The 14,608-nt window shown below is 47.2% G+C and overlaps 1 protein-coding gene across 13 annotated transcripts in view; it reads left to right on the plus strand.

Annotated features, from left to right (window-relative positions):
- LOC119387912 (integrin beta-PS) overlaps positions 1-14,608 on the plus strand; it is a 136,716-nt gene that overhangs the window by 39,032 nt on the left and 83,076 nt on the right. Inside the window, exons 15-21 of one of the 13 annotated variants that reach the window (XR_007415477.1) lie at positions 578-711; positions 1,657-1,732; positions 2,635-2,943; positions 3,882-4,014; positions 4,801-4,917; positions 6,136-6,302; positions 8,568-10,118. The exons of 5 other annotated variants lie outside the window; for them this stretch is intronic. Coding sequence is in view for 6 of the 8 variants with exons in the window: in XM_037655485.2 (XP_037511413.1) it covers positions 578-711; positions 1,657-1,732; positions 2,635-2,943; positions 3,882-4,014; positions 4,801-4,917; positions 6,136-6,302; positions 8,568-8,651 (1,020 nt within the window). In the remaining 2 variants the exon portion in view is untranslated. Of the gene's footprint in view, positions 1-577; positions 712-1,656; positions 1,733-2,634; positions 2,944-3,881; positions 4,015-4,800; positions 4,918-6,135; positions 6,303-8,567; positions 10,182-14,608 lie in introns of those variants that run through there. 7 more of the 13 variants (XR_007415478.1, XM_037655485.2, XM_049413751.1 and 4 more) reach the window with 7 other exon arrangements.

Here is a 14,608-nt window from a genome sequence, read left to right on the forward strand (position 1 = left end):
CGATGAAGGCATTTTGAAACGTATAACGGTCTTTGTTTGTAGTGTGCTAGCTTGTGCAGGTTGCTGCACGTATGTACGCGAGAGGATCTTTTGCATGAGGCAAGATCGGACGAACGGGATGCACGGTTCTTGTGCGTCTGTCGTCTCCTCTTGTCTCTTTCAAACGAGTTGTTCATTATCAATGATGTGCAGTTCCATCATAGGGGGTGACGCAGCGTCTCGCCCCACACTGCATAGAATTAGCTTCCGTCAGAACTAATCAGATGCTCATAGCTGCCGAGAACTCATCAAAGGGGTGGATGACTTACAGTTGATGTAAATACATATCGAATTCAATCACTGTGGAATCAATGAAATCATGCTGCGGAACAATGCAATCATACTGCGTCTTCTTTTTTTTAAATCCATTATCACCAACTCCAGGTAATGCCGCCAGATTAGGCAGATAGTGTCACTTTATGGTAGATCGTTTCGTCGGCCTTGGACTGAATGAGAGTGGTTATAGGAGACATGCATTTTAAACCTCAACTGTTATACGTTACTCATACCTGACCACGTACACCTGTCGTTGTCGCAGGAGGCGAACAGCAGCGCGTGCAGAGGCCGCGGCAGCGCCGTGTGCGGCGCCTGCGAGTGCGAGACCAGCTTCTACGGCAAGCACTGCGAGTGCCTGGGCAGCGAATTGGAGCAGCACACGGCACTCTGCCGCAGGTCAGGACCGTTCCGCCTGTCTTTCGTGCGCATGATAATGTGAACAGTATACACCCGCTCGATAATAGGTGAACATAGGCGCGCGCACAGGGGTAAGGTAAGGGGAGAGGGGGGGGGGGTTGCTTGTATACAGGGGTACCGCCAAGTATGCCCCGTACTTTTACTCTCTCGAACCTGTCCTGTCATTATTTTAGGTGCAGAGTTATGGACATGCAGATTGTTGACGATAGTGGCGGCCGAGAACCCCTGCAACTGCTTCCCACATTTTATTTGCCTTCGGAAATCCGGGAAACAAAGCATTGCGAAGCTTGTTTTGTTTTGGACTAGACCAATGGGATGAGAAAGGGGGGGGAGGGAGGGGGGGGGGGAGGGGCTGCGGTGAAACTTTGCTGCCCCTAATCGAGGACCCTGCGCGCGCCTATGTAGGTAAACACAGCGTGAACTGTGTGCGATCCGCGGGACGACGTGTCAGAAAGAATCAGTGACGTAGGGTGGTTTGGAGGGTTCAAACCCCCCCGAAACTCTTTTAAAAAGTTTGTTTGTGCATATATACCCTCCCCCCCCCCCCCCCCCCCCCTCCCGTCTCGTTCCCCGCAAAAAAATTCTGGCTACGCTCTGGAAAGACACGATTCTTGGAGTCTGTTCCACCACTTGCGGGGCTCCGCCACCATTATCACGTGACATCCAGTCACGTGACTAAAAGCTACGTAACACCCAGGGGACTAAAATCACGTAACATGACGTAACCAACCACGTGACTTGAATTATGTAACATCGTGTAACTACTCGCGTGACTAAAAATCACGTAATATCACGCATGGATTCCGCAGAACCGACTTGCAAGACCAGCATTGTTGGCTTGTGTGGTCACTTCGGGCCATCGAAGTAACAAAGGCTTATTCTAACGCATATTTGTCCATTATTTTTTGTTACCCTTTCCCGCAGTGACAATTCAAGCTCCGAGGTGTGTTCACACCGCGGCGACTGCGTCTGTGGCGAGTGCAAGTGCTACGACCCGCCGGTGAGTACACACGCAAGTATACATGTGCCCCGCTTGAAGTCAGTCATGATCTTTTTTTTTCAGAAGTGGCGCGTGTTTTCGTGCTTGCAAAAGCTGTCAGTTGCGCGATAAGTGGTCGTCCGGCCTGTGTGCAGCTCATTTCCATTACTCGTTTGTGAGTCGACGAACTGCACTTTTAACTTATATTCCACGTATCTGCCCCTAGGACAGAGAAGAATTAACAGCTTGATAGTCGACAGCTGCAAATAACACAACACGATCGGGGTATACGTGAATAGAGTTCGATTTAACCTTGTTCATTTTTTTTGTTGCTCCTTATCCACCTTGCACACTTAAATACCGACGGTATAGTGACCGTTAGTCTCACGGCGTGAGAAATATATCAAGATTGTTCTGCACGATGGTGCTGCGTCAGGATCCGATAGCTTGAACAAGACATCTCTACCATGCCATAGTTTTTATGCGATAGCGTACAATCTCTTGACGTCTTTATCCCTTCTTCCTCTTCGTGTTATTTCCTATTACTCTTTTTTTCTTTTGTCTGTGTGCCTTTCTATTTCCGTTTTCTTTGGTGTTGTAGGAGGGAGTTGTTTCCTCTTCACTTTATTTAGCGCACAATGAGAACAAGGACGGAATGGAACAACGGGAACACAGCGCTGCTTCCGCCTCGTTCTATTCCGTCTTTGTTTTCAATGTGCGCTAAAAAAGGTGAACATGAATCACCAACATGCCCAAACGTACGCGCGCTTTCGAGTTGGTTACTGTTTCCCTTCCGGACGTAGCTATAGTTGTCTTTATGCAAATCTCTGCGATCATCTTAGTGTCTCTTCATTTACGAATAATATACCGCCGCATTGCACCGCTTGGGACTCGCGTGTTCAGTGCACGTGTCGCGCGCGCAGGGCGTGCCCGGAGGTCGCGTGTTCGGCCAGTGGTGCGAGTGCGACACCTTCTCGTGCGAGCGCGACTCCGAGGGCCGCGTGTGCGGAGGACCCGACCGGGGCGTCTGCTGCGGCGGCGAGTGCCGCTGCCGGCCGGGATGGCAGGGCTCGGCGTGCGGATGCTCCACGGGCACCGAGACGTGCGTGGCGCCTCAGGACTCGGACAGCGGCCGCCTGTGCTCGGGACACGGGGAGTGCGTCTGCGGACGCTGCTTGTGCCACGCCGACGCCCGGGGACGCTTCGCCGGACCCTTCTGCCAGGACTGCGCGGTACGTGCTCTATTAATATCATATATAGGTCGGCAAAAAATGTGGAGCTCACTCACACTCACTAATGGAATATACTTTGCCCTTAGGGCTCACTCGGACTCAGACTCACCAAAATTTTCCTCAACTGGACTCGCTCACTCGAACTCAAGCTCAACAAACAATTATTCAGCCGGACTCACTCAAATTCAGTCTCGCGGCTCGATCTGAGTCTGAGCGAGTCTGACTGAGTCGACTCATGAGTGAGTTTGCTGACCTATAATTAGTATACATGCCATGCATGGCACACTGCGCCGTGCAGGAGTGCGTTTTAAAGCACTAGCAATAGCGTTGCACTCGCAGCATTGGTACAATGGTTACGGTGCTTGGCTGATGACCCGAAGGTCGTGGGTTCGATCTCGGCCGCGGTGGTTGCATTTTCAGTGGAGGCGAAATTCTAGAGGTCCGTGTACTGTACGATGTTAGTGCACGAGATGGTCGAAATTTCCGGAGCCCTCCATTATGGTGTGCCTCATAATCATATCGTGCTCTCGGCACGTAAAACCCTGGATATTAGTGGCGGAGGCTACCAACGCTTTATTTACCCGTCACGGTGGTCTAGTGGTTATGGTGCTCGACTGCTGACCCGAAGGTCCGCGGGATCGAATCCCGGCCGCATTTTCGATGGAGGCGAAAATGCTTGAGGCCCGTACACTTAGATTTAGGTGCACGTTAAAGGAACCCCAGGTGGTCGAAATTTCCGGAGCCCTCCACTACGGCGTCCCTCATTATCATATCGTGGTTTTGGGACGTTAAACCCCAACAATTGTTATTACCATTGCTTTATTTTCATCTTTTTTTTTTTATTCGCTAGGCCGGAGTACAAAACTGGCGTATAACAGTCTGATTGATGGTCACAGCAGTCGGTCTTTTTGATAACGAACCGCGGCCATACCTCGCAGGCCTGCGTGGGCCGGTGTTCCGAGTTCCGCAGCTGCGTCCAGTGCGTCGTCTTCGAGTCCGGCGAAATGAGCGAGGAAGAGTGCCGTTTCAACTGCAGCTCTCTCAACATCCAACCCGTGGATGTCGCCGAAGGTATGCGTCCACTTCTCGCCGTGTTTTGGCCTCCATGATGTCCATGTATGTCGGCGAAATCGTTCGCATTCATACGGACCTCCATTCCAAAGAACGCTTCATGGTTGCTTTGTTACTGTCAGTAGTTTTAAGCATGCGCGCGCGCGCTTGCGCCATGGTTTCTGTATAATTTTCCTCCTTTGAATAAAGTCTTGCATCCGTCCATCCAATTCCTATTCAGCATAACAGATATGATGCCGACCAGGCTGATGTAGTTCAAAGAGGTTAGATTGGAGAGTGATTAAATGGCCTGTATGAACTCTTCATACACTATGGGCATCCTGTGTAACATGTCGTCCAATTGTTGAGTTCAAGATCTCTACCGGCTACTTAACTGTTATCCGCTTCACGTAAAATCGTTGCCAAATCATCTCTTAAAGCTTGGTTTTATCTTTTTATCTTGCTTCCCGAAAATTTTTACCCGAATAGAGATTACCCTCCACCCCCCTACACCCATGCCTGTTATTTCTTTATTTTTCTTGAGCTGAGTATGACAGCTGAACCAAGTCGCATCTTGGAGCATATTTTTACTATCTAAAGTGGTGTGTTTTATACCAACAACAGGAGACACGCGATCACTCTTGTGACCATGCATATGCGCAAAAAAAATGATCGCCCCCGGGGCCTTGTGTGTTTCGTGACAACTGGGCGTCATTTCGTACAAAACGGAGACGTCGTTGTTCGCGTAACATCTCAATGATTGCGGCGTCTATAAACTGAAAGCATAAGATATCCTTCCTCTTGCAGCCACTGATCCCGAGGAGCGTAAGTGCATCTTCAAGGACGACGACAGCTGCTCCTTCTCGTTCGTGTACTCGTACGACGAGCAGAACGAACTGGTCATCAGGGCGCAGACCACCAAAGGTGAGGAGACGCTTCTCTGAAGCACGTAAGGAAAGCCTGTCATCTTCGGCTGTTATTTCTGATGAATGCATTCTTTTCTATATAGTATATGGCAGTGTCGTTCGTTGCAGCCCTTAATGTTGCATATACACAGATATCTCTATCCTGTAATATGGAGGAACACGAAAGAGCTAATTATTCGTGTTCACGCAGAATCAACTTTCTAAGATCATATATGAGACTTTCCGACATGTATAGCTTTTCTTTTTCTTTCATTTTCTTTCCCTTTGATATATAACGACACTTCTGCTTAGAGTTAGAGTGCTCGGCTGCTGTACGCCGCGAGCCATCGAAATCGATATTGCTGCTTGGCTTGAAAGATTATACTCGCGGGCAATCGATATAATCTCTCTGATAGTAGGTTTCGGTACATATGGAGCTTATAATAAGACATTGCTTTTCATATGCTTTGCAGCGCGGGGCTCGTGCGCACTCGATAAGCGACAATGTATACACGTTTATAGCAGTTAACGCCGTGTCGGATTCTTACTTGGCAGATGAGTAAGCAGTTGCAAAGCGCATTTTATTTGCCCTACTCGTTGTTAACTGTCTTCATTTCAGTGCTGCAGTTATGTGTTCTTATAATGGCATCTTCAGCAAACCGCACCGATGACACCGAAGTGCCCAGGCGATACGATGATTGGACGAAACGGCACACCAGGGCGCTCCGGTGTGCACCGGTGCGATTAGTCGAAGATGCTATCAAAACCGGCCCGAGTCCCGACACTTCCGGTGCTGGCTCGCTAGCGCACTGAACTCGTTTCGAACTTACATTCTGTGAGCTGTTCTTAGTCTGTGAGCTTTGCGTAACGAAATATGTGCAGACAATGTCGTGTTGCCCTGCTAAAGCAAATATAGATGGTGTATTCCTAAAGTGCAGACGGATAGAACAAATCTTTTTCTTTCTTTCTTTTCTCACCACCTGCACCACTGTACTTTGCCGCAATAGTGGACGTTCTGGTTTCGATCTTATTAACAATATATTTTTGATCCCTGTATTTTTGCAATAATTGCTGTTGTTTTGCAAAAACTGTAGGCTGCCCATAGTGCACTTAGCGTGTCCCTAAATTTCGTAGCTGCAATTGTGTCATAACAAATCCGTAACTACGTCACGATGTGTTTCTCTCTCCCTTCCCCGATCCTGTTCTCTCGTCCTCCGAAACGTGCCCAACACTATAGACTGCGGCCGTGAGGCGCTCACGTGGTACATCGTGGGAGGCCTGGTGTGCGGCATCGTGCTCGTCGGCCTGCTGGTCGTGTGCATCGCTCGCTTCCTCGTCTATCTCAGGGACCGCGTCGAATACGAGAAGTTCGACAAGGAGATCAAGAACACCCAGTGGGGCACGGTGAGTGCCGGCCGCCAGAGCGGCATCCCGCGTGTGTGACTCAACTGTTACCGTGTGGCGTTGAAAGTGTTAGAATGCGGACCCGAACAGTCCTCGCACCGGAAATCTATTAAGGCCTTATTGAACTTTTTTGCGTGGCAATTGTCTATTTTATAGGCTATAGAGCTCCATCTTGGCACCTTCATTTTTTTTTTTTTTTTTGCACACCGCTCTCCTCTCTGCTCTTCTTTCCCCTCCCCCTAGCGTAGGGTAGGCAACCTTATGTTATAATGCTGGCTGACCTCACTGCCTTTCCCTCTCCCCCCCCCCCCCCCCCCCCTCCTCCTCTTCTCTCCGCGTTTAAACGCGACCTCCGCGATCATCGACCGGTGGGTCGACGATCGCGGAGGGCTACGGTTTAGAAAACGCAGTGCACTAACATCCACGTGGAACCTAGTTTCGAGCTGAAACGATGAGTTCGTGCTGACTGTGAAGATGCCCGCCACCGCCGGCATGAAGCAACCTTTTTCAATCTGGTTAACGTGAGCGACTTAGAAACGGTGTTCTTGCAACTGAGCGAGTCCTGCAATATGAGCGAGTCCAGAGAAAACTGAGAGATTTATATACGGAAAATATGCCAGGAAAGATTCCCCGTTCTCATTAATGTTATAAAACAGAACGCAGTCGCTACAAACACGCAGAAAAATTAATCGTCTTGTACTACTACACAATACTCTTGCTGCGAAAAATAATATGGCATTACCTTCGTCTGTATATGTCGGCCCACTACGAGAAGACACAGCCACGAATATTTGCTTGCGCCAATTTTCGCTAGAATCACAAACGCTTACAAGTACGGCTTTTTCCCCCGAACGGTGAGCGAGTTGAATTCCCTTGCCATTGATATATTTGAGTCAAATGATTTCATGGCTGCTTTGACAAGCCATTTTTGTGAATTTCAGCGATGTCGACGTGTGATTCCTGCTTCTTTTTATGCATTATGTCCATTTCGCGTAGCATTTGCTTACGCATGTTTGTATTTTATTTTTTCTTGCTGTAATGCCCCTCCTGCTTGGGCCAAAGTATTGACCTGCAGTATTACTAAATAGAACTCTCGTCAAGTGCAGAAGGGATTCGTGGCAAACAGCATATCATACAGTAATAACTTCATAATGGGGCAAGAAAGAAGAACAACAAAAAAGACAACATGTTCCTTGTATTAGGAAATTGCCATTTCACAATATCAAAAGCACCGCTATTGCCGCGGGAAGACTCTTGGTAAGTGAGGAAACGCTCAAAGATAAAGTGCACGTGGGGACGCCGGCTTGAGATACCCGCACACCCACTCTCCGTGACGTCATTTATATTGACGACGTCTGCCTGGACCAAAGTAATTCTTTATCGGTAAAAATTAATCACGTTGTGTTCTATAGGAAGCCAGGGTTAACGTAGCAAGTTCCAGGAAATTTTGTGGAGCCAGTGTGGCCTACGAGAAAAAAGAAAAAAAACAGTTTCAATTCCGCGGCGTCATGTTGGCATTCAGGTGCTCAAGTTCCGGCGCGAAATTCAAACTTGAAACTTCGTCTTTCATTTTCTCTACAACCTATGATGACGAAATTAACATTCTCGAAGGATGTATCAGCTTGAAGTGGTTTAGTATTTAAATTTGATGACCCGCCGGTAAACTTGGAAATTTGACGCTTCAGGAAACTTCTCTTGGTAAGGGGCAGGTGAGTCGCTTAACGTAGTAATTTGAGCGCGAGAGATCGACAGCTTTATTGGGGTCCTGAGGAAACGGATCATGGGGTCCTTATGGGCCCCTTAGAGTCGGTCCGGTGGTTCCACCCAAGGCGGGCGACTTGATAGAGCCTCACCATAAAACAGCGCATCTATACACGAAGATAAAAGCTCGTGTCGTCCGTTCCTTTCCTTTCGTCTTCGTGTGGGTGCGCTATTTCATGATAAAGTTGCTTAGATAAACGTAGAACTATTATTAGATCATCATATCGTTTGGAGATAATGAACGCACGCTATCTCTAAATATCTCTCGAGTGTCGGAGGCGCCATGTTTGCTCTGGTAACCGGGCTGAAGGATGGCGAGTGGGTAAAACAACGCGTGGATCGAATGACGCTCAGCTTTTGTCGTCGTCCACTGCCTTTGATTTGCCATGCGCACTGTCATGCCTAGCGCGCCAATGGAAACCATTAGTTCGGTGCTTTTCCTATTCACGTTGTCGCGCACGTTTACAATGCGAGTGAATGAAGTTCTCGTGTTTCTCGTCGCAGGACACGAACCCAATCTTCAAGAATGCCGTGTCGAACTTCCAGAATCCAACGTACGAGTCCGGGCAGCGTGCAGTCGTCAGCTGACCGACGCGCTGGCCATTGTGATGACGTCAGATGGAGCGTTCTGCAATACGTGTTTAGAACCCAGCGACACAATTTTTTTTTTCTGCTGAGTCTACAGTTCTCCACGAGAACTCTGACCGTGCCATCTTTTATACGGGCGTGCCGTGATCGAGTTGTACGAAGAACCTGTGTTTTCGGCTCCAACGATGCGGTATGCTGCAGCAACATGCAGTGTTTTTCTGGGCATTGTCAAATTCCGCCATCTTGTTGATATCGCTATCTTGTCTGCTTTGATTGGTTCAGAAGGTAATTACGCCTAGTAGCACGCATTGTTGCCATAACGTTGAAGAAATGTCTGCAACGTTAAGGCAACATTCACAACGTTCTGGCAACGTTGCGTCAACAGTTGGTGTTACTAGCGCGTTTCTGATTGGTCCAAATGTCCGCCATATTGTAATGACCGAACTTGACGATCATGCTGAACTCTTTTGCTTCTTCCGCTGTACTTCGCGGATGTGGTCGCTCATGCGACCAGTGCTTTTGCGTAGATGGTTCTGTTCCTTTGTTGACGAGACTGCAGGCTGACTGCGCGAGATCACTAGTGCCGCCCATTCACCAGCCTTTAAACCCTGTCAGCTGTGAATCCGTCCTCATCACAGCCGTTACCACTGCCGGTTTGTTTCTGTTCCTCCTTCACATGCATTTTGTGTTGATGCCGACTTCGGATAACTCGATTTTCCTTTTAATTCGACCGCGTGTTAAAGATCTAACTGGGAAGACGCTAACACTTCTTAAAATAGTAGTATTGATTTTGATGTCTGGTGCAAATTTCGAACCACTTTCCATATGACCTCAACCTAGCGACGGCCGATAGGTTGAAGTCGTAGAAATTGGCATATGTGGTTAATTCTTGCATGTGGCATATGTCACGAATAACACTGTTAACAGTAGTGAAACGAGGTGGTTTTTTTTATAGTGGCCACAAAAATAATCTCGCGCTCAATGAACTTCAGAAAATGTGCCTTTTATGTTTTCTACGAAATGGGGTGTTGTGCCATATATATGATACGGAGGTGTACAAGTCGCGTTTCGATTTTTTTTTTTTGTGTGTGTGGGTGTGAGTCGAAGCGCAGTATAGGCAGCGCAGATTTCGCTTTGAGTTTTCTTAATCATAATTCAGAAGGTATGTCACAGTCGTCAGCGCTCAAAAGAAGCTCTCGCGGGTCCAGTGTTTTCATTATGATTCCTTTATCTTGCAAGAACCTTTTTTTTTTATCTTAGCTACTTCGTATTTATCTTACATTAGTAATTTAATCTGGCTGCATGCTGCGATACTTTAGGTAGAACACAATACACAAATGTTGTTTGTTCCTATTTTCTTATGTGCAGTATTGTTTTACATCATGTGCCAAATTGTCCCTGCATAATGGAACGCTGTGTAGGAAAAACATGGGAGGTAGCCAGAAGAGGTGCACAAACAAAAGGCAGGTCGCCGCCACCGTGAATTTTCTGCACCATGCAGCTCACTGTACATAGCCATAATATGCTGGATTGCACGGCATCCATAGGTTGGATTACCATGGCTACCCTGATGCCGACAGCTTCCAGCGTTGCTCTAGTTACAGGTTTATCGCAAAAAAAAGATATGCCTCTGTTACATTTAAAGGAACGGAACACTCATCTCTGGGCAGCTACTATAATCATTTCTGTACCAAAACCATCCTAATGCAGCAAATTCCTGCTATGATCAGAGTTATAGAGTATGCTCTACGCTTTATAGTATGGCTGACTTCGCGTCTCCTACTCCGCCCATGCAGCACCGCTGCAAAAGAAGTTTCATTTAACGCTCACAGTATTAGTGCTCCCGAACAATTTAGCAGAGGACACGAAGCCACGCCTCCGGGCGTTACCGCACTTTTATCATAGCTCTACATTGGATCCAGTTCCCGTGATGTCAAGGACACATTGGAGTAATTGACGTCATGGCGACGTGTGCGCCGGAGGGTGTGAAAGTTCGGGTGCCAAATTTAATCTAGGGAATTTCGCTCTCCACGTGAGAACTGAATTTTAAAAGAATATGTTTTATTTTAACTAGCGGGATTCAGTCTCGCTGTTTGGTGGGCCTTTAACAACTGGTTTCGTTTGTGCCGTCTGTCAACTTCCTTGTGAAACAGTCGCCGCCTATACATACTTACATTCCTCGTATGACGCTGATGTGTCTGAGGTATGGCGGCAGGTTTCAGCGTATCGCGAATGTCACAGTCTTGAGAAGCTTCGAAGGTCTCAAAAACCGCATAAAGACTGTTTCTGCTTATGAATCACTTACAGGGCATGTCACGTGATTGTACACAGACTATACAACACCCACCATGTTGATAAGAGTTCTCATTGTGCCATCTGACATGTTTGTGTGCAGACTGGACGTTCATTTTCCTTCTCTGTATACTGTTCATCTCGGTGCTCCTGTCCTGTTTCCCCGTTGTTAGTACATAATACACATACTTTGTGTTCTTCTGAGCACCAGGTAATCATGACTCAAGCTCCAGCTAAACCATGCTGGAGGTTGGGCATGGCACGTTCGCATGTCCAACCGACCGAGATTGCGTTTGCAGTATTTTACATGCAAGTAGTGTGTATAGCATAATGTGAAGCCACAGGAATTTATACGCTACCTCTGCGCTAAGTTTCTGCTCGGAAAAACAAAAACAGACGTTTATCTCAACACAATATCAGGGTAGTTGCCCGAGGCGTGGAGGTAGACCAATCATTTCCCACATTCCGAGGACGTGTGAAATAACGACGACACGGTTAATCCTAACACAAACCGACAACAATCATTAGCGGAGCAGTGGCAGGGTACGGCTCGCGAGCTCAGACCTATAGGGCTGCAGAGTACAGTCCTGCAACAACTCCGATGGGCGGCCAAGGACAATGGAACCCTGGACTTAGGAAGCCTCCCATCACTCTGTGACCACTTTCCCCATTCCCTGTATTAATAAAGTTGACTGTACTCTACCCTGCTCAGTGCAAACGAGTCCGTGAAAAGTGGTACTGCTTGAGTCATGAACACCTTTCGTGCTCCTTTATGCGAAACACCTCGGTAGATTCCTCTCTCACATTTCTTTCTGTTCCTTGGTGCCACTGAACTAAGGGCTAGTCATGTTGTCATGAGCAATTCTCTTCTTGTTTTTCTTTTTTTTTCTACATGCTTTGTAGGTTTTATTTTTTCGTAGAAAAAATAAAGTCAGTAGTTTTGTGAGTCACAATGATGTTGCAGTCTCAAATGTTGTTGAATAACTTTAATTAAAAATATTTCTATAAATGTAAATACTATAAAATATGCCGCAAAACGCATGCGACATACCAGGTAAGTCGTCGACTGATTTGCAGATGAAATCGTTTATAATCTACTTTATTTTTCGAAATGCGCCATAGGCATTCGCACGCAAAATATAGAGCTGGAATGATGATTATAAAAAGAAAAGCCACAGAGTTATATGCAAATAAATGACGTTCACTTCTTATTTTTGATTTTCATAAACTAGCACGTCTACAGGTCTGTGGAAGTTAGGATAACGGAACGTAACTGTACTCCGCGAAGACGCAGCTGCTCTAATAACCGCGCGCTGTTTCGCCACGCGCAATCATGTCACAGAAACGAGACGATACCCTACGTACGTTAGGTCATCGATACGTTACGTCAGGTCATCGAACACATAATTTGCAAGCTGTTTCAAGATGGCGCACAATGCATGTCCTGTGGTGTACCTTTGGTACTTGCTGGTGCTTTTAAAGGGGTACTGACACAATATTTCGCTGCCGAGGTAGCCTGCGGAATCGATTCCGGTGAACATGCGTATATCATCTGCAAAATACCAACAGCAAATATAGCTTGGAAGTTATTTAAAATGAATTTTGAAGTTTGCTGAGCGATTGACATCCTCGCGCTACTGCGCTTTTACAATCCCGACCAACTCCAGCCGGCGACTGCAGCGCCGCGGCGCGGTCACGGCGTGAACTATCACGAGCGCGAGAAGCTAGGTGCTTTTCCTGACAACCGCGCGCGTCCTAGGCACCAAAATGCGCGAACGTCCCTAGCCGTTTTAGTGCCTAAAGTGCCTCTTTTGGTCACGTGACTTTTGCATTGACGTCACTATACACGTCACGGCAGCTTTTTTTCTGTTTTTGTTTTTCCATCTGAAGCTCGTTTGAAGGCGAGACAAGTCAGGGCGAAAACCGAAAGCACGCGGTAGGTGTTGTCCCGTGTTGTGTGGAAGAGAAAGCCTCGGATATCAACATTCATTTCTCCGTAGAACATACGAACGTCGGAAAAGAGCTCGGTCGCTGTCGGGCCCGTCATCATTCGATGTTGTTGCGTGTGAGGAGGTGTTTGCCATTTGTTACGCGTCCATCTGCCATGCACACGAGCATGCGGTCATTTCGATGGCAAAGCCGGTATGAACGCGATGTGTGCTTCTTGTTTTGTGAACTCTCATTGCTATGAGATAACCAGCCGGTGTCGCTATGCCCTGTATTGGGGCTTCTTTTCGCAACGTGTAAACGACTGCAAACGGCAAGCGACTGCATCGGCAGCTTCCAGTTGTTTACGGACGACTACGTACTGTACATACATGCCAATTATGTAAGTAAATTATGTTAGAGTGTTCTGCGGCGAACACGATCCGCAATCGTTTCCTTGCCGTTCAGCAGGCTGTAGTGTGGCAACAGGCTGTAGCCGCAGACGGGTTATTGCGTCGCTGCTTCCAATCATTTGTGCTTGGTCGGTTAATTTCGCCTGGAAAGCCAGTGCGAATGCATTGTGCGCCGTTTTGTTGAACTCCCGTCATTAAAAGCAAACTGGTCTGTGCCTTAATCACCGTGTAGATTCTTGTTTTCATCGTTTTCTCTTTCCCATTTAACAGCAAAAACGCGCGCAATGTTCAAATCGCCAAGACAGAACGAGACATCGTCAATACTTCCTTTTGGGCAGGTTGGTTCATTGTTGACGAGTAATCGCGCGAACACACCCACTAGGGCAGTGGTTCTGAACTGGATGTCCACGGACCCCAACGGGTCCGCGACACTCATCAAAAAAAAAAAAAAAAAAAACTTTTTGGAGGCTGACTATTCCCTGCGACAGCGGCCCCTTTTCATTTGTGGTATGCTTCGCCGCGTAAAACTTGTGCACTGCGGCAAAGCTAACCTATAATTCCACTTCTCTATCAGATGGCTTCAAAGCTTCTGTTGCAGTTGTCTTCGGCATATGTGCGCGAGCACACTTTCTCTAGCTTTCAATATTTGAAGAACAAACATTGTTAAAAAAGAGGTTGAAGGTGGCTGCAGACAGCACAGCTTGTTAACAAGCTGTTAACATCGAATCGGCGTGGCACATTACTCTGACCATGCTTTGCCAGGGAGAAATAAAAGCCACCTGTTTCAGCTGCATGTTGTGTTAATTTATTACTCTGACCCTTTGTCTCTCACTGCAAGGGGTTCCCAGATCATCCATGGCTGAGAACCACTGCACTAGAGACGACACGGACACACTAGCGCTGACCTACAACTGGATTAAAGGGGCCCTGGAACGCCTTTTCAACTGCAAACTGCAGCGTTGTAGTGTGTGTAATGCTGAATACTGAGGTGAATGCAAAAAGAATGATCGAAATCAGTGCATTCCATAGTTTCGAGAAGAAGCAATGAAAACTACACGCTTAATTTGTGTCGCAGGGCCCCTTTGATGGCAGAATGACACACCTTATATATGCCAGAGTGAAGCATGGGGAAAAAAAGAGGGATGCAATACAAGGTTTAACACACAAAAACATTATTTTTATTTTCCTTTGAGATCCAAGATGTAACAGCTGCATCCAGAAGATGAAACTCAGCATTAAAGAGGGCAAGAGATGGTGCTAGTGCACTTATCAAATGTCTTAATATGATAGGCTTCTAAACTGATACGTGGAGTACTGCCTTCACTC

The sequence above is a fragment of the Rhipicephalus sanguineus genome, chromosome 3, assembly GCF_013339695.2.
Source record: "Rhipicephalus sanguineus isolate Rsan-2018 chromosome 3, BIME_Rsan_1.4, whole genome shotgun sequence".
NCBI lineage: Eukaryota > Metazoa > Arthropoda > Arachnida > Ixodida > Ixodidae > Rhipicephalus > Rhipicephalus sanguineus.